The sequence below is a fragment of the Nannospalax galili genome, unplaced genomic scaffold (genome assembly GCF_000622305.1).
Source record: "Nannospalax galili isolate Female #2095 unplaced genomic scaffold, S.galili_v1.0 scaffold610, whole genome shotgun sequence".
NCBI lineage: Eukaryota > Metazoa > Chordata > Mammalia > Rodentia > Spalacidae > Nannospalax > Nannospalax galili.
In genome coordinates, this window is record NW_008329141.1 from 202245 (window position 1) to 225570 (window position 23326).

Consider the following 23326-nt stretch of genomic DNA (forward strand, 5'->3'; position numbering starts at 1 on the left):
GTGACCCAATAGAGGGATGCTTTTGGAAGCCCTTGTCAAGAAATTCCTATGGACTCTCATATGAACATTTGAAAATTGCCGTTCTGACTTATTTCTAGTTCCCTATCTAGAACTTGTAATGCTAATTACTCTTGCCTTTACTTCTCCTATTCAGGATTCAAAGACTTCCTTTCCCCCTTGAGATAAGAGTTATACAATTTGGGAGTCTTTTAGATAGACCCACTGAAGGAGTACTCCAGTTGCCTCACCCTGCATCCCTATTCAGCATAGAAGAAGCCAGAGCAGTCTGTGTTCCTATTCCCTATTGGAAATTTGGGTGACCTTTTCAGAGGATGGTGTGTTAAGAATAGGAGGTAGGAACTGGCTAGGCAGTTAGGGTAAAAATGACCCCAAAGAAAAGTAACTTGGCTAAAACTCACAATGTCCTTGGGCCTCTTAGCAACATACTCTGTTCCAAAGGCCAAAACTGTTGAAAATATTTGGGAGCTTTTATCTAATCCTTAAAAGACTTTAGGGTTCCCTCTTCAGAGAGGGGAATGTTAGAGTAGTCAAAAGCCCCATTAAAAAAAAAATCAAAGAAGAAGAAAGAGGACATGAAGTTATCAGAAAAAAGTGATGGGGAGATATGACAGGAGTTGGAGGGGAGGGAGTGGGCATGGATTTGATCAAAACACCTTATATGCATGTATGAAATTCTCAATAAATTATTTATTTAAAAATTATTTTTATTTTTTGTGTATGAGTGTGTGACCTGGAAGTTCCTCTGATAAGCTATGGTCCCACCTCCTTCTCATGCTCTGCAGAAGGAATCAAGCCCATTAAAGGGCAGGGCTATGGAGATATAAGCCAGGAAAACTATGAGGCTGCTCTCTCACCATTTTGTATAGCTGTTGGGAAGCCACCAGACTTATGTTTAGGTGTAGACTTTCAAGCGCAGCTGTGAATGGGGTAGTTGCCTTTTTTGGAATAGAGCATGGCAAAAGAGGACTCCTCAGCAGGGTGAGATGAGGCATTTGGATAGGTGAGAAGGTGACATAGAGCACACTGGGAGAAGACGTGGAGCTGCCACCATATTGAGCATGGGCAAACTCTGAGCAAGTGAGAGAAAGGGGAAGGAGGCTATAAGAATCATGTTTTTGTAAGTCACCCTCTCCTAAATGTCATATCAACTATGCAAAATCCAAATAAGATGCCTTATGTTGGTTTGTCAATCTGCAGCAGGTCCGGGAGACCCTGAGTCAGGGGTGGGTCTCCCAGCAAAAAGGAAAATTTTTGTGAAATAGTGTTTTGTGTGCATATATGTAAGTGTGCCATGCATGTGCGTTGGATCCTCTTGCAACTGGAGTTATGGTTGATTTTTATCCTCCATGTGGGTGCTGGGAACTGAACCCAGGTCCTCCGCAAGAGTAGCCAATGCTCTTAACCACTGAGCTACCTCGCCAGCCCTTACAATTTTTAATTTAATTTTTTTGTTTTGTTTGAAAAAGGTCTCACTATGTAGTCCTGGTGTGTGCCTTTGAAAGATCATCCTTTCTTTATACATTCTCTCATGGGGCTGGAGAGATGGCTCAGCAGTTAATAGAATTTGCTGCTCTTACAGAGGACTTCAGTTCAGTTCCCAGCACCCACATCAGACTGCTCACAGCCCCTTGTCACTCTAGCTCCAAAGAACCTGACGCCCTATTCTGGCCTCTCTAGGCACTGCACACACATGGTGCACATGTTGACAAGCAGGCATACACATAAATAAAATAAAATAAAAAATTCTCTCCCTTTGCTTGCAGTATACTATGCACATGTCTCTGCCCAAAGGACAAATGGATATTTGCACCTAGCACTTCCTGGTCTGTATCCTAGCTACCTTTTTCCTTGGGACATATAAATGATGTTAATTTGTATCCTTTCACTGTAACCAATGACAACTGTGCATAGAACAGCTTTTCTGAATTCTATGAGTTCTTCTAGCAGATCATCGAATTCAGATTCAATCTTGGAGATCTCTAACTCAATCATCTTCATTATCATTATCAAATTATACTGTCCACTTACTATTCGTGACCACTGTTCTATGCTTTGTGTGTTAGTTAATCCTCACAACAACCTTATGAAGTAACTAGAATTAATCTATCCACTAACTACACCCCATCCCATTTTATAGATCAGGAAACTGAGTAGCCAGAGAAATTAAGCAAAGTAGAGATGGGATTCAAGCCTTGTACCCTCACACTTCAGGGCCTGTGCCTTAACCACTAAGCTAAAACAGCCCTATGAAGCTCCTTTCCCTGACTGGGTAAGATGGTTCTTTTCCATTTTCCATTTTGAATCTCTTATTCTCTCTCTTAAGATGACCTTTAGCTTTCTCCTTTGTCCTTTCTGGAGCTCTCCTTTGCTCCGGCTTTCCTTTGTTTTTACCCAACTTAAAAACTGTAAATTTGAGCCCAGCATGTGGGCACACACCTTTAATTCCAGCACTCTCAGTAGATGGCTCTTTGTGAGTTCATAGCCAACCTGGTCTACATAGTGAGTTCCAGGTCAGCTGGGCTTACAGGCAGACCCTGTCTTAAAAAGACAGAAAAAAAAAAAAAAAAAAGTAAATTTTCAGAGACTACGTAGGGGATTTTCTTTTTTCTTTGAGATAGTACTCATGTAGCCTAGGCTGGCTTCAAACTCACTATACAACAAAGGATGATGATCTTCTGAACCTCCTGCCAGCATGAGAGTTTTTAGATAAAAAATAAGCATTCAAGCCGGGTGTGAGTGGCACATGCCTTTAGTCCCAGCACTTGGGAGGCAGAGGCAGGCAGATCTCTGTGAGTTCAAGGCCAGTCTGGTCTACATAGTGAGTTCCAAGCCAGCTGGGGTACAGGGAAACCCTGTTTCAAAAAAAGACAAAAAAAAAAAAAGCATTCAAAAACAGTATCAGAGGGCTAGGTATAGCTTAGTGGTAGAGTGCATGCCTAGCCTGTGTAGCCTCTGTGCAGACTTTGTCCTGCAACAAAACAACACAACACCCACTCCTGAAACAGTCGGTAGTAGAATGGCTACTGGTGAAGTGTCACCAAGCTTTCAGAGAAAAGATTGAGTCCCTGCGTCCATGTTTAAAGGAGAACCAGTTTTACAAGCTGTGCCTCAATAAAACCTCTTCTAAGACAGAAGGCAGGGGAAGAATGTGGTTCTGAGTGAGGACGAGAGTAGGTGTAGGTGCACAGGTCTCATGGGAACGGGACTGCAGGTTTAGCGTTTCGGGGAGAATCCACTCTGGAAAGTGTTCTGAGTCACACAGTCTGCTTCTGTTTTACATCTCAGAGAATCATGTGACTGAGGCATGTTTGTACTGGGCTAAGGCCCTGCCAATTATCTGTGATTTAGATTAGCTGAATATGCTGGGGACCAAGTGTTTCCACAAGTTTTGGTTATATGTACCCTAGGAAACAGAATGCAGACTTGTAGACTGGCAGGACCATCTCTTCTGGCTCAGAGGAATCTGAGCTGGGTGCAGGATGAGGATCTGGCACACTTCATCCTGAGTGGCTAGTGTTTGGGGGGACCAGCTGAGGCTAGTGTAAGTGGATGGGGCATTCTGCAGGATGTGATACTTTCATGAGCCTGTCCCTGCCATCTGGAGTTCAGGCTCCCTTCACTGAACTAAGCAGGTGACCCCTTTCATGCTACTAATTCTACTGAGTCTGGCCATCTAGAACTGGGAAGGAGCAGACAGAGAACATGAGATAAGGGATGGTGAGTGATCAAATGCTGTAAAGGGAGAGGAGTCAGTGACTGGAAACCAGCTTAGGATTTGTAGGGGAAGGGAAAGGCCTTGAGAAATTATGCCAGCTTTTCTGAATAGCAGGGCTAGGGCAACACTGGCCATTTGGAATGGAGAATGGAGTACTAATCTAAGAATGAAAGGACTTTCCCCTGAGCTACTAAAATTAGACCTTGATGAGCCAGATATAGCACTTGATGGTAGCTGCTGAATTCCCACCAGGCAGCATTATCAAGGCTGCTGTTCAAAATGTGGTAGGAACTAAAAACCTGTTTGCAAACTTGTTTCTAGGCTGAGTTGCTTGATTTTAACTTCCAGGAAATGGAAACAATTTGCTAATTGGCTTTACACAGCCCTTAACTGTGCCAGCTCGTATGGATCTCACCTTTCGTTTTTTTCTTTCCTGATGCTGGGGATTGAATTCAGGGCTTTGTGCTGCTAGACATGTGCACTGTACCATGAAGCTACCCTCAGAACTTTCATGTGTGTCACAGCTTCCTAGCTTTTTAATCCCTCCCTCCCTCCCTCTCTCTCTCCCTCCCTCTCTTTCTTTCTTTTTTGCTACTGGTAGCAAAAACTTGTTATAAGGTAGCAAGGACAGATTTTTCAAAACGATCCTGTTGCCAAATTCTTCAAGGTAACTTTATGTTTTCTCCAAATTTATAAAGCTCTGAAATCCTTCATGTTTCAAAATTGCAAAGATTTTTCTTTGTAAATCATGTTTTAGGGCTGGCAAGATGGCTCCTCAGGTTAATCCTTGGAATCCATGGTGGAGGACGAGCAAATTGTCCTCTTGACCTCGCTCAGTGGCTTGTGTACCCACACACAAACACACAAAAGAAATAATACATAAATATCAAAATAAAACAAACAAAATCTCGAAAACCAAAACTCCCTGAATAAATAAGAGCTTGCTCAATTGGATTTTTTTGTGACAAAATGCTCTATTTCTTACCAATGCTTGCTTTTTGTTGAAGCCAATTTACCCATGAAAATGAGGCTTTTAGTTATGAGTGAGTTGCTGCTTGTTCTGGCCTCAGCAGGTCAGTTTGGTTTAATGTGGAAATACTTACTCAGCCTTGTAGGAGAGGCACGTTTTAAAGAAGGTCATTGATAATTATGGATATTTAGGGACAAACTTAACCCTAATATTTACAGAATAACTTGTATTTAACCAGTATTTTTACATGCATTATTTCATTTAATTCCAAGGGAAAAGTACTGAGTGTTTTACCATCATTTCTGTTTAAGAAATAGATCCAGGCAAGCTGTTATTTACCTTATGGTGAGGAGAGATTATTAAAGAAAAGTTTCGAACTTTCCAAAGGTCATTTTCTAGAACACACTCTCTCACCTTTTTACTCATTAGAAATAATTGCATTTCTAATCTCAGAATTCAAAGGCCAAAGAGAAAAAAATGTTAATATCCATGTTTCTAAAAAGTTTTTGTTTTTTGTTCTTTTTGAGACAGTGTCTCCCTGTAACCCCAGCTGGACTGGGACTCTCTATGTAGACCAGGTTGGCCTCAAACTCACAGAGATTCACCTGCCTCTGTCTCCCAAGTGCTGGGATTAAAGATGTGTGCCACCATACCCAGCCCTAAAAAGTTTTTTTTTTTTTTGAGACAGGGTCTAGCTATGTAGCTCTGGCTAGCTTGGAACTCACTAGGTGGTATAGGCTGACCTCAAACTTATAATAATCCTCCCGTCTCTGCCTTCTGAGTGAAAAAAAAATTATTTTTGCCACGGTTACAACATTGTGTACGAATGTGAATTATTATATATTTCTCCTTTTCTTTTGTGATGAAGACTAAACCCAAGAACTTGCATATACGAAGCAAAAGCTCTACCTCTAAACTACAACTCTATCCCCGAGTCATCATATATTAAAAACAAACAAACAAACAAACAAACTTTGGCCAAAAGTCCATCATAGTGGCACATGCCTGTAATTCTAGCACTTGGGAGGTGGAGGCAGGAGGATCAGGTCATCCTGGGTTACATAGCAAGGAAAGCTGAGGCTACAAGAGATCCTGCCTCAAAAACAATAACAAAACCAGAAAACAAACAAAAAACTGAAGTAAACAAAACAAAACAACTCCAAAGTCCTCCTAATAAAACAAACAAAAAAGCAAACAACAAAAAACCCGAGGAAAGAAATTCCCCTGAACCCACCATGTTGTGAAAAAGCCAGTTCTGACTAGGCTCAGATTTGCTCTGTGTTAGCATCCGGTAGACATAGAGGAGGGATAGGACAGATGAATGTACCCTGGAAAGATCATCTGGGGATGTAGTTTCTGGTAGAGTGCTTGCCTAGCATGAGCAAAGTCCTAGATTTGATTCTAAACACCACACACACAGATTATCTGTATGTGCCTGGTATGGAAGTACATACCTGTAATTTTAGCACTTGGGAAATGAAGGCAGGAGGATCAGGAGTTCAAGGCCAGCTTTGGCTATATAGTGAGTTTGAAGCCAGTCTGGGCTTTATGAAACCCTGACTCTCCAAAGTCTAAACAACAACAACAAAGATTTAAACGTTAGTCAAGACATTTACAATTAACTTCCATGTGGAATCTCCTTGATAGTCTAAACTCCCTTCCTAATAAACTTCAACTCTGCTTCATACTGGCTGGTCCTGAAATTCTCTGTTGTGGTGATGTCAGAATCTAGGCTCACCTGAGTCTCTTACAAAAATTCCTCACTTAGGCTTCTGCAGACAGCAGGATGGAGCTGTGTCTCCAGCCCATGTCCCACTGCTTATGACAGCTCCACAAGCTGCTGGCTACAGGGAGTGTGAGAGACTAGTGAGGAGCCTGCTTTGACCCAGGGTAGGGCTAGGTCTTGGACTTGGAGTCATGGAAGGCAAACCACACAAAGGCAAGAGTTTCAGTTTCATTTGCTGCTCTTTCCCTAATGCCTGACACACATGGGGACACTGGAAGAGCTTGTTGAATGTGTGAGTAGCATGGTGACAGGCAACGGAGGAAACAGACTGGTTCAAGAGATTGTCAGGGGACACGGTGAAGGACTGGCTATTGAGTATGAGGGAGGCAAATGCCAAAAGGATCCCCCCACCCCCAGCTTGTATTGGGGATCAAACCAAGGGCCTTGAGCATGCTAAGCAAGTGCACTACCTTCTCTTGTTACACACACACACACACACACACACACACACACACACACAGAGGCATACAATTTGTTTTTTGAAACAAGGTATCACTATGTAGCCCCGCTGGCTTCAGACTCATGATTCTCTTGCTTCAGCTTCCCAAATGCATAGTATCACAGATGTGCACTCCACAACTAGTGCTATGTTTCTGTCTGGATGGAATAGTATGGACATTTCCTACAGGAGATTATTTGTGTTTCTGGTCTTCTTTGTTAAACAGTTTCTAATGTCTCCTCTCTGCTTTCCTTGAGAGGTTCCACTGCAGTCTGGCTTCCAGTTATTTTTTCTGCTCATGAACAGTTGAAGAAGGGGCCTGGAGGCCAGAACAAAGTAGCACTGGGGTCACCTGAGTCTTGTCAGGGATTGGCTAATATTTTCAAATATTGTCAGGTCAGTGGAATGGCTAGGAATACTACAGGTCAGAATAAGCAGGAAGACAGATGGTTGCTCTCCCTGTGGCCTGAGTGGCCTTACTACTAGGAGGTCAACAGTCTTCCCTTCTCGGCCTATCAACTTAACCATTGGCTATAAATAAAGATTATGAGTTTATAGAATGAGTACATTTGGAGAGATATTTTCTTTTGGGGTGTAAACAAGTATTTCTCTGAGTGCATTTCATGAGAAAAGTGCCTTCCCAATCCAAATTTCTGGGGAACGAAGCCTCAAAAGAGTCACTCCCAATGATACTGTTCAAATCTTTTCATGTCAACGGCATGCACATTTTGTAAAATGGGTTTACAAATAAGACACATTGTATCTATAAACATATATAAATTAAAACCTGATTTTAATTCATATATAATTCATATATATGCAAGAAGATGGGGAAATGGCTTAGTTAGCAAAATGCTTGCTGCACAAGCCAGAGGACCTGAGTTATTGGAGCCCCAGCACCTATGTAAAAAGCCAGGTGTAGTAGCAGTGCATGCCTGTGATCTAGAGGTAGAGATAGGAAGATCCGTGGGGCTTGCTGGTCCCCAGTCTAGTCAATCAGAGAGCTCTAGGACCAATGGGACATCCTAATTAAAAAAAAGTGAAGTCTGGGCATGGTGGTATACATCTTTGATCCCAGTACTCAGGAGGCAGAGGCAAATGGATCTTTGTGAGTTCAAGGTCAGCTTGATCTACATTGTGAATTCCAGGTCATTAGTGAGACCCTGTCTTAAAACAAAACAAAACAAAACAAAAAACAAACAAAGCAGTATAAGGTATTAAACATAGGTTATAACATGAGGTAATATTTAGGAACCATTTAGGACTATTTAAAAAAAAAAGTGAGATTGACACCAAGCGTCTGCTTGGTGGGCAATAGATTAGTAAATGTGGACATGTTAAGAAAGTCTCAACAAGGAACCATCAGATTTGGCAGAAAATATTGTCTCACCTCACGCCACTGGCAGCCTGGGGTCCAGAATGGTGGATGAGATCTAAGTGATTCACTTCTTCTCACTGTATGTAACAATGGCTTTGCTAAACAACCAGACTACTGAAAGCAGTCTGGACTGTGGGAATGCAAGTCAAGAGCTATGCCATCGGGAGACTGAACGCACTAGCCTGTGGTGAGATGGGAAGATTAGGAGCAACATTTTTATCATGCTATGTTTTCAGTTTGCTGAATCTGCCCCCATTCCAGAAAAAGATGGTTATTATTGCAAAAATGTGACTGAAAACATTGTTTTGAAGGCCACAAATGCTGAAACTTTGGGGTATGAGATGATATGATTCTACAGTGGCCATGCCATGAGCAAGGTCAGGGTGGTCTTACACAGGAGTCCTGGAGTGCAGGGTACCAGGTCCCTGCCCCTGCCTGAGGAGGAGGCTCTGGCCAGAGGCAGATGAGCATCATCCTAGCTGTGTTCAGTAGAGTGGGAGGACTGTCTGAACCACTGGCTGGGCCGACACTTGGATGGAAATGACGGAGTGATTGGCATGACTGGAGTACAGCTGATGCTGCTGAGCTAGATTTGGAGATGGACACAGGAAGTGACCATGGAAAGGAAGGAAATGAGTAGTTATGTAATTAAGTCCTCTGTAAGCCACAAGTCTGTGCTATTCTTTCAGTCTATGGCTGTATGTTCTGAAGAGGTCTGTTAAGTTTTAGGGCTCCTTTTAATAGGTTTCTAAAAGTCTGCAATTCCTTTTAGGAAGTAAAGAATGTTCTTTTTTTCTCACGAGGCAGTGTGGGCCAGTCACCTAAATTAGAAACTTAGCTCCCACCTAGTACATGGGCCAGCTATTACACCTCAGTTTCTTCACTGGTAAAATAAGGAAAGTCATGTTATCTGACAGAGTTGTGGTAGTGACTAGTGAGAAACATGTATTAAATGTTTAGCAGGTACTTAGTCAATGCTAGCTGTTGCTACTGAAATTAAATTGCCTTTAGAAAACATGCGGCTTCAATGACCTCTCCAGTGTGGCTGGTCAGTGGTGGTCAGCAGGTTGGGGTTGCTGTCTATGCTCAGATGACTCTTGCTCTGTGTGCTGGGCAAGGATTCTCAGGGAATAGAAGGAAGCAGGAAAGTGGCCCGCTAACAGCGTTGTGCTGTTTCTAAATGACAGGCAGACACTGTGTACTCTGTGAGGGGAACATGCAAAGTATCTAATAGGCATATCTAATATGCCTTCATGATACTCCGGTTATTTTAGGGGGTTGGTTTTGCTGAAGGGCAGGCAGAGGAAGGATAGAGGGAAGGAGTACTTACTGCAGTTCTGAGAAATCAGTTAGTTGTTTTCCATTTATCCATTATGTTTTTGTTTTGTTTTTTGGAGACAGGGTCTCCCTGTAGCCCCAGCTGGCCTGGAACTTGCTGTGTAGACAAGGCTGGTCTTGATCTTACAGAGATCCACCTGCCTCTGCCTCCTGAGTGTGGGAAGTAAAGGCACGTACCACCACACTTGGCTGCCTTAAATTTTTTTTTTAATTTTTAAAAATTATTTATTTAATAGCAACATACTTAGAAGAAGCATATCATTACAACACAATTGACATATTCAATAACGGTTTCCTGAGGTAGGATGCATCTCTTTCAAAATTGGCTGTAAATTTTTAGGTTTACAGTTGAATTATTACAGTTATACAATATTGTACTCAGTATAAACCCTATAAGACATAAATGAAGTTTTAACCTTTAAAAAAGATCTCCATTTCATTATTAAAATACACAGTTTCATACAGAAAAATTCTTTTTCAATGCAATTGACATTGGATGTTTGCACATGCATTTCTAACCACCACACTTGGCTGCCTTAAAGTTTTAAAAAGTATTTCTCTGTGCCATATAATTTAACCACAGCAACACTGACATAGACTAGTTCATGCTTCAAAACATAATGGATAGGCTGGTGTAGTTACATGCAGCATTGGTCCCAGCACTTGGGAGGCAGAGGCAGGTGGGTCTCTGTGAGATTTTGGCCAGTCTGGGCTACATATCAAGTTCCAGCCTAGCTAGGGCTACAGGAAGACCCTATCTCAAGAAGTCTAAAAAAAAATTTTTTTTTAAGGCGCTACATCTGTACAAGCTTCACTTGTTGCAGCAGGTGAGATGCCTCAGTGGGTAAAGGCACACACATGCCCATATGCACACAGCACTCCCACATCTTCAATAGATAAATTAACAGAACTTAAAAGACCCCCAAACCAAAGTGTATTTATACGATTATATGATTTCCTTTTCGTTTTCTCTTTTAGATGTTGTCTCACTGTGTAGCACAGCCTGGCCTTGATCTTGAACTCCTCCTGCCTCAGCCTCCAAAGTGCCAGAATTACAGGTAAATACCATCATACTGGGCTTGTATTATTTGTTTTATTTTATTGTTTATTTACTTATTTATTTTTGTTTTTTATGTGTTTGAGTGTTTTGCCTGCATGCATGTAAAGGTACCTGTGCATGCAAACCTGCAGAGGCCAGAAGAGGGCATTGGATCCCTTGGAGCTGGAGTTACAGAGGGTTGTCAACTGCCATGGGGGTGCTGGGAACTGAACCTGGGTCCTCTGCAAGAGTGGCCAGTGCTCCAACTGCTGAGTCATCTCTCCAGCTGCTATTTATTTATTTATTTATTTGTTTGTTTATTTATTTATTATTTTATTTATTTTGAGACAAGGTCTCCCTGTAGCCCCAGCTGGCCTGGAACTCACTATGTAGACCAAGCTAGCCTTGAACTCACAGAGATCTGCCTGCCTCTGCCTCCCCAGAGCTGGGGTTGAAGGCATGTGCCACCATGCCTGGCCTTTATTTTAATTTTTTGAGGCAGGGTCTCCCTCTAACCCAGAGCAACCTGAAAGTCACTATGTAGCTCAGGCTGACCTCACACTCCCAGCAATCCTCCTGCCTTAGCTTTCAAGCTAATGGGATTACAAGCATGGGCCACCACACCCAGCTCTGTGATTTGATTTTTATCATTTTTTAAATCGATCAGTCAGACCCAAGTTAGGTTACGAATTTATGCAAGAAGTCTATGAAGCAGGAAAGAGAAATGAGCGTTAGGAAAACCACAGCTCCCTACCATGTCTGTAAAGCGGTCAGCACAGGCCATCCGCACCCGCTCTGGTGTTGCTGGACTCTTCACCATGAAGTCCTCGGCCAAGTTTCTTTCTCTGCGTGCTGCTGCTACTGCATCAGCGATGGCAAAGAACACAGATGACCCTAGGAACATCCCCGACTCCCCAAGGCCCTGCAAGAAAGTACATTTGTTTTAAAAACTTCGACAGTAGACTGCAAGCTAATTGGGGGCAGGGTTTTGTTCAGCATTGACATAGTCTTGCCCAAATCAGTTCTCAAATGTTTATTGACCAACTGAAACCCTAGAACTCAAAAATTTTTGAACTTGGGGCTGGAGAGATGGCTCAGTGGTTAAGAGCACTGACTGCTCTTGCAGAGGACCCAGGTTTGATTCCCAGCACCCACATGGTGGCTAACAACCATGTGTAACTCCAGTTCCAGGGGATCTGACACCCTCTTCTGGCCTCTGTGGGCATTGCACTCATGTGGTGCACTTACATACATTCAGGCAAATCACTCACACACATAAAATAAAAATAATAGATAAAAAATTTGAACTTTCTGGATCTTTAATCTGGGATAAGTCTTTGTTCTATGGGAAATGGATGCATGTGTGCTTGTATGTGTATTTCTGTGTGGTGAGGAGAGGAGGGCATGCTGATTAGAATTCTCAGTGGACTGAACTGGCCAACTTCATGAGCAAAGGAAAAAAAAAGTTTCATTATGACTCTGGGGTTCAGGGAGGCAGGCCTCTAGGAGAAAGTGCAGTGATTTAGGAAGGTGGCAGAACTTCACATGCAGGTACAAGGCAGGGAGTAGGGAATGTGAGTGAAGTGGGTAGTTGAAAGAGTAGGTGTGGCAGGAACTATGGAAGAACAGAGATGCCCCATGTCTGAAGGCAGCAGCTGTTCTGTGCTTCTGACTGTTACTTTCTAGGAATGGAGCCCATAGTACAAGATCATTCGGTTTTTAAATTTTTAATGTTTTTATTGAGTTTTTTTCATTTCATATAATAGATCTTAATCAAATTTAGACCCCCTTCTCCATCTGCATCCCCCTGAAAGTACCCCCCTCCCCAGATTTCATGCATTCTGTCATATATGTTAAGTCCTTCTGGTCATGCATTTGCACTTAGATGTCCTTCAGTGCAAGTTAACCCACTGGAGTCTAGTCAACCTATCTAGAGTCTCTCCCTTATAGAAGATCTACTTTCCCTTACCCAGCAGTAATCAGTTGCCAATAGTTTCTAGGCTAGGGTTGGGGCCTAATGCCCATTTGCCTTGTTCTATGCTGGGTTTTTGTCCAATTGAATCTTGGGCATGGGTCTTGTGCATGCTATCACCATTGTTGCAAGTTCATATGAGCAAGTTCCTAGTGGCCTGAAAGCCTGTTTCCATATGTTCATGTACCAACCCTGACTCTTACAATCTTTTTGCCCCCTCCACAATGGTCCCTAAGCCATGGGTAAGGTTTAATACAGGAGTCCTATCCAGGGACATGCAGCCAGTGTCTCTAAACTCAGTCTCTAAAACTCAGCCAGTTGTGGCTTTCTGTGTGTACCATACTTTGTTGTATGGGGAAGCTTTGCTGGTGAGAGCTGAGGGATGTACTAGTATTCTCTCCACCCCCCCTCCCCGTTCTACTGTGTTCCATGAGTCTTAGGTGTAGAGGTTCCACTGTAGATATGTCATTTAGGGCTAGGCATCTCAAAAGACTTTACATATTTGAATTTTAATATAAAATTCCTGGTGTTTTTCTGCATAGGCCAAGGAAAAATACATCTCGGCAAAGATTTGTCCAGTGGATCACCACTTTGTAGCTGCTGAGCTGCTTCTGAATCATGGCCCATGGTCCTGGTAGATCTCTGGGTGGGTAGGTTTACCCCCTCTCTACCTTGGCAGTGAGGCATAGGCAATGGGGTCTCAGGGAGTGCTGTGAGGATCAGGAAGTAGAATTGTGTTAGTACATGGTACCTTACACAGAGGATTTACAATCCGTGATTGTCTCTGAGTCTGAGTTTCCGTGAATGGCTCAAGGGTCCTGAATGCCTAGTGACTCACTGTCTTTGTCTCTCTCTGTCTCTCTGTCATCTCTCTTTCACTCACTCTCTCTCTCTCTTTCTTTCTCTCTCTCTCTCCTCTCTCTCTCTCTCTCTCTCTCTCTCTCTCTCTTTCTCTCTCTCTCTCCTCTCTCTCTCTCTCTCTCTCTCTCTCTCTCTCTCTCTGTTGCTAGAAATCAAATACAGGGCCTTGTACATGCTAAGCAAGGATCCTACCACTGGGCTTTATTCCTAGTCTTTTATTTTTTGTGTAGCTCAGACTGGCCTGGAACTTGCTATTAAGTAGACCAGGCTGGCTTTGAATTTCTAAAAATCTTCCTGCCTCTGCTTCTTGAATGCTAAGGTTACAGGCATGCACCACCATGCTAGGCTGCCCTGCCCTGGAACTCTTAGCCTGAGCTAAGAGTGGGCTCTGGGTGGCTTTTTGCCTTCCCCTGTGAAATGATTCCTGTGCAGTAAGAATCCAAAGGCCCTGTTGATTCTCCTTCCTTTGGATTCTCCATGGCCTCATCAGTGTATGTCCAGAGGAAATTCCTGGTCTGAAAGGAAGATTCAGTTTGGAAATGATGAAAATCTTGCAGATACATTTTTCTTGTTTCAAAAAGAAAATTGAAGGCTGCAGAGATTGCTCAGTGGTTAAGAACACTGGCTGCTCTTGCAGAGGACCCGGGTTTGGATCCCAGCACCCACATGACAGCTAACAACCATCCAGAACTCTAGTTCCAGGAGATCCAACACCTTCTTCTGACTTCCACAGGCATTGTGTAACATGGGTGTACTTACATGCATGCAGACAATACACTTATACACATAAAATAAAAATAATAAAGTAAAAATAATAACTATTAAAAAAATAAAATTAGAACTAGCGAGCTGGCTTAGTGGTTAAAAGCACTGACAGAGGAAGCTGATTTGGTTCTCAGCACCCACATGGCGGCAAACAACCATCCAGAACTCCAGTTCCAGGGGATCCAAGGCCCTCTTCTGGCCTTCCTGGGCATTGCATGCACATGTGCACTTAAATACATGTAAGCAAAACACTCACACACATAAAATAAAAATAAAATAAAAAATTGAAAAAAAGAAAAACAATTTTCTCCTAGTGGGAAGTCTCCCAAAAGATTTTAAGGAAGATTTCACATCTCAAACCTTGGTGAAGTTTCTATCTGAGGTTTGTGTGGTCTGCATAAGTAACGGAACCAACATTGACCTTTATTTTAATTTGCTGTTCCTTTCCTTTAGTCGTTATTAAAGGTTCGCTGGTGTTTTTGATTCCTGACATTTGGGACTGGATGCTTCTTCGTTGTAGGGGCTGTGTTGCATGCTGAAGGTGGTTTAGCTGCCCCCCCCCCAGCTTCCACTGGCAGTAAAATCCCCTCCACCTACCAGTGTAACAACCAGGAATGAGTATAGACATTGCCAAATATCTGTGTGTACACATGTGGGGGGGTGGGTAGAATGCCCCCAGCCTGGGTTGAGACCCATTGCTCTAGATTCGCTTCTTGGTATGGCTGAGGACCGCTAGCCCCTCAGAGGTAGGTAACTTACTTGAGAGCAAAGGAGGATGGTGGGGCTAGGCAGGAGCTCAGGTCTTCAGTCCACTGCTCTCTAAGATCACTAAGATTTCAGTGGCATCATGTCTTTAACATTGTATTCCTTTGTTTTCCTTTCCTTTTTTTTTGAGAGAGGGTCTCACTCTGAAGCCCAGCTGGCCTAGAACTCGCAATGTAGCCAAGCTGGCCTCAAACTTGTGGTAATCCCCGTTCCAGTCTACCAAGTGCTGGGATTATAGGTGTGAGCCACCATGTCTGGCTCAACATTATATTCTTATTCCCTCACTCCCTACTTTTTTTGTGGGGGTACATGTGCACATGTGTGCAAGTGTATGGAGGCCAGAGACAACCTTGAGTATCCTCCTTAGAAATGCTATTTCCTTTGAGACAGGATGTCTCATTGGCCTGGAGTTCACCAATTTGGCTACACTGGCTGGCTAAGAAATCCCAGAGATCCTTTTGTCTCCACGCCCAAATTCTGGGATTACAAATGTGTGCCACCATGCTCAGAATTTTTATGTGAGTCCTGTGGTCAACTCAGGTCCATGTGCTTTCAATGCAAACACTTTAGTGACTGAGCCCTCAATATTATATTCTTAAAGTTCTTAGAGAGACCTAGGACACTTTTGTAATCCCAGCCCTTGGGAGGAAGAGGCTGAAGGATCAGGAATTCAAGTTTATCCTTGCCCACATGCTGAGTTTGAGGTCATTTTGGGCTACCTGAGATCCATCTCAAAAAAACAAAACAGAAACAAACAAAAAACATTCCTGGGGCTGGAGAGATGGCTCAGGGGTTAAGAGTAGGTACTGTTCTTGTAGAGGACCTGAGTTTGGTTCTCACAACTGTCAGTCCAGCTCCAGGGTAATCTAACACCTCTGGTGCCCAAGGGCACCTGTACTCACATACACACACCCACACACAGACGCACATACATATTTTTTTTTAAAAAAAGCTAGGTATGATGGCATATACCTTTAATCCCAGCACTTGGGAGGTGGAGGCAGGCAGATTTCTGTGAATTTGAGGCCAATCTGGTTTACATAGCAAGTTCCAGGCCAATCAGAGCTACATAGTGATGCTCTGTCTCAAATAAATAAATGAACAAAATATAAAATAAAATCTTTGCTTTTGGCTAGATTTCAGAGAAAGAAGATAATAAGATTGGGGCCCAGGCTGCCAAGGACTGGCTTACTTCTCTTTCCAGGAACTCAGTTTTTCTTAGGCGACGCATCTCTAGGTGGTCTGGTGCAGATAACTGCTACCATTCAGTTTTTGTTTTGTCCCTGACTTTTGTTGATGATGCTACAACTGGCTCAAGTGCTTACCTTGGATGAGTAGATGGTTAGTGGGGTCTGAGATGATGGTAGTAAGGACACGTTAAACTGCTCAGGGACATCAGTGATGCCTGGGATTTTATACTCCTCTGGGCTCCGAGAGTATAAGACACCTTCTGGAGAATACTGTAGCTCTTCAGTGGTGTAGAGGCCCATTCCTTGAACAAATGCACCTTCTATCTGGAGGGGGACAATTTCAAGCCTGGTGACAATGTATTACTGTAAGAAGGTGGTTATCTACCCTTCAGCTACTCCCAGGCAGGGGTATCCCCCTAGAAGGACCAGCAGCACCTACCTGTCCAATATCAATGGCTGGATTTAGGCTGCAACATGCATCCATGACAATGTCTGTTCTGATTTTCTGCACAAAATAAAATTTATCTCTCCATAAAACTTGAATTAAAAGTACTATGTTAGCTGGGTGTTGAGATTAAAGACATATACCACCACACCCTGGCCTGCCAACATTATAGCTGAGAAGACATCAGCTGAACTCTTCATATGGAGTGCCAGGCCTGACAAGATCTTTCACATTCATTCTTTTGATGGGGTGTGGTGAATGAATCACCTGGCAAATAATTGAGCCCACTTGTCTACCTGATTCTCAACCTGGCTTCATTGTTCGTGTAGAATTCATAGCACATCTAGTCTTTATGACTACTGGATGCAGATGGCCTTGTTCCTATGTTACTGAGAAAATCATCTAGTATCTAGTATAATGGTGTGTATGAGTATGGGGCTTTGCAAGACCTTAAAAGGTATCAAGGGTAAATGTTGAGATGAACTCTTTGTTGATCTGCCTGTGTGTGTGTGTGTGTGTGTGTGTGTGTGCGTGCATGTGTGTGCTGGTTGCTGAGAGCCTTAGAAAGCTTCTTAATGTTTCAGGAATATTTGTGGTCTTTTCTTCAGCCCCCTTTTGTTAGAGTTTATACTGGTAACAACTTTCTCTGTTTAGGTATAATATTTGGGCTCCTTTCTAGCTACCATTTTGGGTTGGACCTCTCTCTCTCTCCTCTCTCTCTCTCCCTTTTTTCCCTCCTGTGCTGGATAGCTTTAGTGTCAACTTGACACACCTGGGTTGAGGGAGCCTCAATTGGGGAATTGCCTTCATTGGACTGGCCTGTGGCCATGTCCATGAGGCACCTTCTTGATTGCTGAGTGACGTGGGAGGGCCCAGCCCACTGTGGGTGGTGCCACCCCTGGGCTGGTGGGCCTGTGTTGTATAAAAAAAAGCAGGCTGAGCAGGGACCAGAGGAGCAAGCCAGTAAGCAGTGTTCCTCCATGGCCTGTGCTCCCGCTCCTGCCTCCAGGTTCCTGCCCTGAGTTCCTACCTTGGGCTCTGGGATGAACTGTGACCCGGGATATGTAAGCTAAATAACCCCTTTCCTCTCCAAGTTGGTAGTGGTTAGAGTGTTTTGTTACAGCAATGAAGAACAAACTAGGACACCTCCTATCTTTCTTTATGTTTCTTTCAACAAATTCTCATGTAACTCAGGTTGGCCTTAAACTTAGCTTGAAGATGACTTTGAACTTCTGATCCTCAAGCACTTTACCCTTAGAATGTTGGGAGTACATACACACTGAGGAGAAGTATGATCAATATTCAACCCTTCAGGTTTCCCTCATGCTAGGTACTCTACCAACTGATCTACATCTTAAGTCCTTTTTAGTTTTTGAAATGGATCTTGCTGTGCAGCCCAAGCTGGCCTTGAACTTGTGGCTTGCCTGCCTCAGCCTCTCAAGTGCCGGGATTTCAGGTGTTTTCTACCATGCCCTCAATGGCCATTCAAATCCTGGCCTCTCAGGCCCCAGGACTAGCTTTCTTTTTCAACCTGGATAGGGAAGGAGACCAGAGATACCTCAGACGGGACCTTCAGTTTATATCTACCTTGAAACTTGGTGTGGTTTGTGCTGTGGGTGTGGGACAATGGAGAGTGATGGTGATTCAGTAGATGGATGTTTTTGCTCACTGGCCACAAACAGCTGAAGCATCAGTATGTCACAGAATTGGCCATAGTGGACCTTTTCTCTGATTTTTCTTTGATTACTATAAGTTTTGCCTCTTCAAAGAATAAACTGTTGTAAGGGCTCAATATTATATAGAAATTTCTGGACCTTCAGCTATAAATATAAACTGGAAGGCACAGGGAAGACCAAATTTTAACTATTTTGACACCATAAATTCTGGAAGATTCCCCTTGTTTGTTTCTTTAGAAATTTCTTCTAAGGCCCTTTGGTATAATTGACAGATAAAATAAGTATGTCCCAAGTATTTCATGCAGCATATGTACACTGGGAAATTGTTGTTTACTTGATATTCAGGTTTAACTAGGCAACCCCTATTTTTGTTTGCTAAATCTGGTAGCACACGTGGGAGGGTGAAGCATTTTAAAAGTAGTTTATCTCTGAAAACAGCTTTCCTTCTAAGGTGGAGCCTCAAATTGGTTCCAGGTGTGCAAAGGTACTGGGACTTGGACTTTGAGGGGGCCGGAAGCAGGGCTCCAGGCTGTTATCCACAGGACTGCAGCACAAATATCATTATTTACGTGTGCCATACTGTGGAAAACACTAGAAAACGGGGTTTAAAATGAGCACATAAGCAATCTGTGATCACATGAATTTTTCTCTTAAAAATGATCTCAAATAAAGATGGAGGCATATGGGACAGAAGGATGGCTCAGAGAGTAAAGGCACTTGCTGCCAAGGCTGATGGGTCCATTCCCCCGACCCACATGGTGAAAGGAATGAATTGACTCCTTCACGTTGTCCTCTGACCTCCACATGCACTATATGTCATGTTCCCTCCTCATCTCCATGAAAAATAGTAAACAGATGTAATAAAAATGTAAAACACAAAAACATAATATTACTGTATCCTAAGGAAAAACTTGAATGAAAGTATGAGGGCAACACTCTCCAGATGACCCTTCATTCTTTCTTTCTTCTTTTCTTCCTTTTCTCTTTGAGACAGAGTCTCACTATGCAACCCTGGCTGGCCGGGATGGAACTGGCTCTGTAGACTAGGCTGGCCTCAAATTCACAGACATCTGCTTGCCTTGGTCTCCCAAGTGCTGGGATGAAAGGTGTGCACCACCATGCCTGGCTTACTGTATATTTGAACAAACTTATTCACAGGTTAAGGATGTGGCTTAGTCAGTACAGTGCCTGCCTAGCAAGCACAAGGCCCCGAGTTTGATCTCCAGCACCAGAATAAACTGGGTATTGTGGTGCATGCCTATAATCCCAGCACTTGAGAGGCAGAGGCAGGCGGTTCAAGGTCATCCTCAACTACATAGGGAGTTCAAGGCTATCCTGGACTGCTTGAGACCCTGTCTCAAAAAGTATCCTATTCATATGACATTGAAGTGGAGGAAAAGTTAACCAATGATGGGATGATGAAGGCATTTTGATATGATATGGCCATCACTGGTGTGTCCTATAATCTTCCTAACAATTTACTATACTTTGTTTCCATGTTACTCTACATAAGGCTTCTGTAATCTTTGTTCCCAGAATGGTACCTGGACTATAATTCACAGGTTTATCATTTATGGTGCAAGCTGTTAACTTGGGGTTAAATATGCTCCCTGTCTTCAATAGGTGGCTCCTTGGTTGATCAATTAAAAAGTAAGTACAAACATTTTCATATCCCACTCACAGCCCAATCTATTTATCAGTCAGTAGTTCCCCTGGGATTTGGGACTTTAGCGAAATATCAGCATGTTGCTATGTGTTTTCAAAGCATTTGCTGCAGACTCTGGGCTAAATTATCCATCCATTCACATTAAATAACTTTTTTCCTTTAGGAATAGAACTTGCTTCTGGGTAAAGCTTTGAAAAGTGATTTTGTTGTCTGAAATGAAATGAAAAAATTTAACACATTAAGTTTTCTGGTCACAGGCCATTCCTTTTTGACTACTATATTATGTGAAAATTCCAAGATAAGCCTAGATCCCTTGAAATTCCCATGGAACTGAAAGACTCCACTTCCTGTTGCATATTATGTAATGACACGGGGCTACCTTCTGCACAGTGCAATTCTGTTGTTGATGCTCTGACTTGTCCAGGGCAATGTTAGGCTTGACTTACCTTGTGAGCACCTGTCAGACAATCAATTTCAATCTCAGAACAGGCAGCTCCGTAGACATAGTATGGAAATGGATCTCCCTCCCCCTTTTCCCAGTCCATGAAGGCCTTGTAGCCCCTGAGGAAATAAAGTCCTTTATATTGGGGAGCAGAAAATACAAAAGATGTCCATTCATTTAAAAAATTACCAAAGTTTTATGATAGCATTTCAATGGATTGATGCTCATTTCAATGAATTTTTAACTCATTTAAGATGCTACTTTTTATTTACCTAACCAGTTATCTGCTTCTGTTTTAAAGAGGACATGTGTTGTACTGTGGGGAGGATGTGAAAGACAGAAAAGCCAATGGACGTTTGGTCTGGTCCTAACAATGCATGTCCCCAGGTGATAGTTTGAAACTTGAGCACATTGGGAAACTCTACTGATTTTCATCAGTATTCCCAGGGGGACCTCCAATGATTGTATTAATCAAGGTCACAGGGAATTGATGGTCATATAAGGCTGGTGAGGACTGGAAAGATGGATTAGCAGTTAAGTGCAATGGTTGCTCTTGCAAAGGACCTGGGGTTTGGGTCCCAATAACCACTAGGTGGCTAACAACTCTCTGTAACTCCAGTTCTAGGGGATCCAATGCCCTCTTCTGGTGTCCATGGGCCATTACACACTTACGTATAAGCAAGCAAAACACTAATACATACACATGAATTTTTCTAGAAGATTGGTAAAGGAGGGTTGGTGATTCAATTAATTAATTTACAGTGGGAGATATAGTCAATGAATATTATTAACTTTTTAATTAATTTTTTTCAGTGCTGGGGATTAAACCCAGAGTCTTACCCCCAGCAAGACAAGCTCTTTCTCATTGAGTTAAATTCCCAGCCATGAGGGCTGAATTGCTCCCTTCTGGGATTGCACTAGGCTGGGAAATCATCTCCATTTTGGTTTTCTCCATAAGCATTTCCTTTTGTGCATGGGTAGTCTAGTGGTTTATTTTGCTAAATTGTAAAAAGAATGCTATATACAGCTTGAATTTGATAGTCCTCTCTTTTCTCTTTGCTTTGTTTACTTAACTAACATGAATTTATTGAGGGATCTCTCCTATTGACACTGCATACATGAGGACAAGTGATTCCTTTTACAATGAAGGAGGATTTGTAAAATTACTATGCACAATAATGAACAGTTAAGGTCTGGGAATGGAGCTCAGTGGTAGAATGTCTGCCTAGCAAGTGCATTAAATAAATAACCAAACAAGTATTAAATAAGTCAGAGTGTTTTTAGCCCTCTATGAATATTTTTTATTATTTAATATTTCTTTATACCACTCAAAAACTCATGTGAATTAATATAATTTGGGCCTAAACTAGACTTCCATAATTGTGTCATAAAAATCTTTATTTTCATTATTTTTTATTTTTTGTCTTTTTTGAGACAGGGTCTCCCTGTAACCACAACTGGCCTGGAATTTGCTATGGAGTTTTTTATTTTTTATGTATATGAGTGTTGTGCCAGCATGTATGTTAAGTATACCCATGTCATGCAATGCCCATAGAAGCCAAAAGAGAGTGTCAGATATCCTGGAACTGGAGTTATAAAGGGTAGCCATCATGTGGGTGCTGGGATTTGAACCCTGGTCTTTTGCAAGAAAAAACAGGGCTCTTAATTGCTGAGCCATCTCTCCAGCCCTCAAATCTTTATTTAATTGTTTTTTGGTCTTTTTTTTTTTTTTTGAGATGGGGTCTCCCTGTAGCCCCAGCTGTCCTGGAGTCTCACAGAAATATATTTTCCCTCTGACTCCCAAGTGCTAGGACTAAAGGTATACACCACCCCTCCTGCCCAGAACTTACTATGTAGACCAGGCTGGCCTTGAACTCACAGAGATCTGCCTGCCTCTGCCTCCCGAGTGCTGGGATTAAAGGCGTGCGTCACCACGCCCGGCCCACAAATCTTTATTTTTTTAAAAAAGATTTATTATTTAAAATGTATGAGTGTTTTGCCTGCATGTATGCATGTACACCACTTGTGTGCCTGATGACCGAAGAAGTCAGAACAGGGTGTCAGATTCTCTGGAATTGGAGTTATAAATTGTTGTAAATGGAGATGTGGGTATTGGGAACCAAGCCTGGGTCTTCTGCAAGAACACAAATCTTTATTTTTTTAAAAAAGATTTATTATTTAAAATGTATGAGTGTTTTGCCTGCATGTATGCATGTACACCACTTGTGTGCCTGATGACCGAAGAAGTCAGAACAGGGTGTCAGATTCTCTGGAATTGGAGTTATAAATTGTTGTAAATGGAGATGTGGGTATTGGGAACCAAGCCTGGGTCTTCTGCAAGAACAGCCAGTGCTCTTGACTGATAAGCCATCTTTCCAGTATAATATAATTCTGTCTATGAATTAGAGAACTGAGACCCAAAGCAACTTCATATTTTTTAGCTTAAGTCAAAATATTACTTTAATATTTAATACTTAAATATTACCTGAAGTATCCAGTGGCTGAAAGACTGATTCTTTGTTCAAATGCTGCTTTTATCTACAGAATGGGCATATTTAGGAGACAGCAAATAAATATACCACTTGATAGGTTAAAATGAACATTTTTATATATCAAAATCTGCTATTGTTTTTTTTCTTAGTTGGTATACTGACAGTTTCCTCTGATTGAGTTTAAAAAGTCTGGATTGAGCAAATATAAATTAGAATCCAAAGAGGGGTATGGTGGTGCACACCTTTCATCCCAGCACTCAGGAGGTAGAGGCAGGCAGATCTCTGTGAGATCAAGGCCAGCCTGGTTTACATAGTGAGTTCCAGGCCAGCTGGTGCTGTAGGAAGACCATGTCTCAAAAAGAAAAA

General features: G+C 42.4%; 1 protein-coding gene across 1 annotated transcript in view; it reads right to left on the reverse strand.

Annotated features, from left to right (window-relative positions):
* Positions 1-927: 927 nt before the first annotated feature.
* The window catches only part of LOC103734495 (aldehyde oxidase 2), an 88916-nt gene continuing 66517 nt past the window's right edge, over positions 928-23326 (reverse strand). Inside the window, exons 30-35 of the mRNA XM_008833468.1 lie at positions 22954-23006; positions 20473-20587; positions 16679-16744; positions 16375-16563; positions 11441-11608; positions 928-1044 (exon numbers count right to left, since the gene is read on the reverse strand). Coding sequence (XP_008831690.1) covers positions 928-1044; positions 11441-11608; positions 16375-16563; positions 16679-16744; positions 20473-20587; positions 22954-23006 — 708 coding nt within the window. The remainder of the gene's footprint in view (positions 1045-11440; positions 11609-16374; positions 16564-16678; positions 16745-20472; positions 20588-22953; positions 23007-23326) is intronic.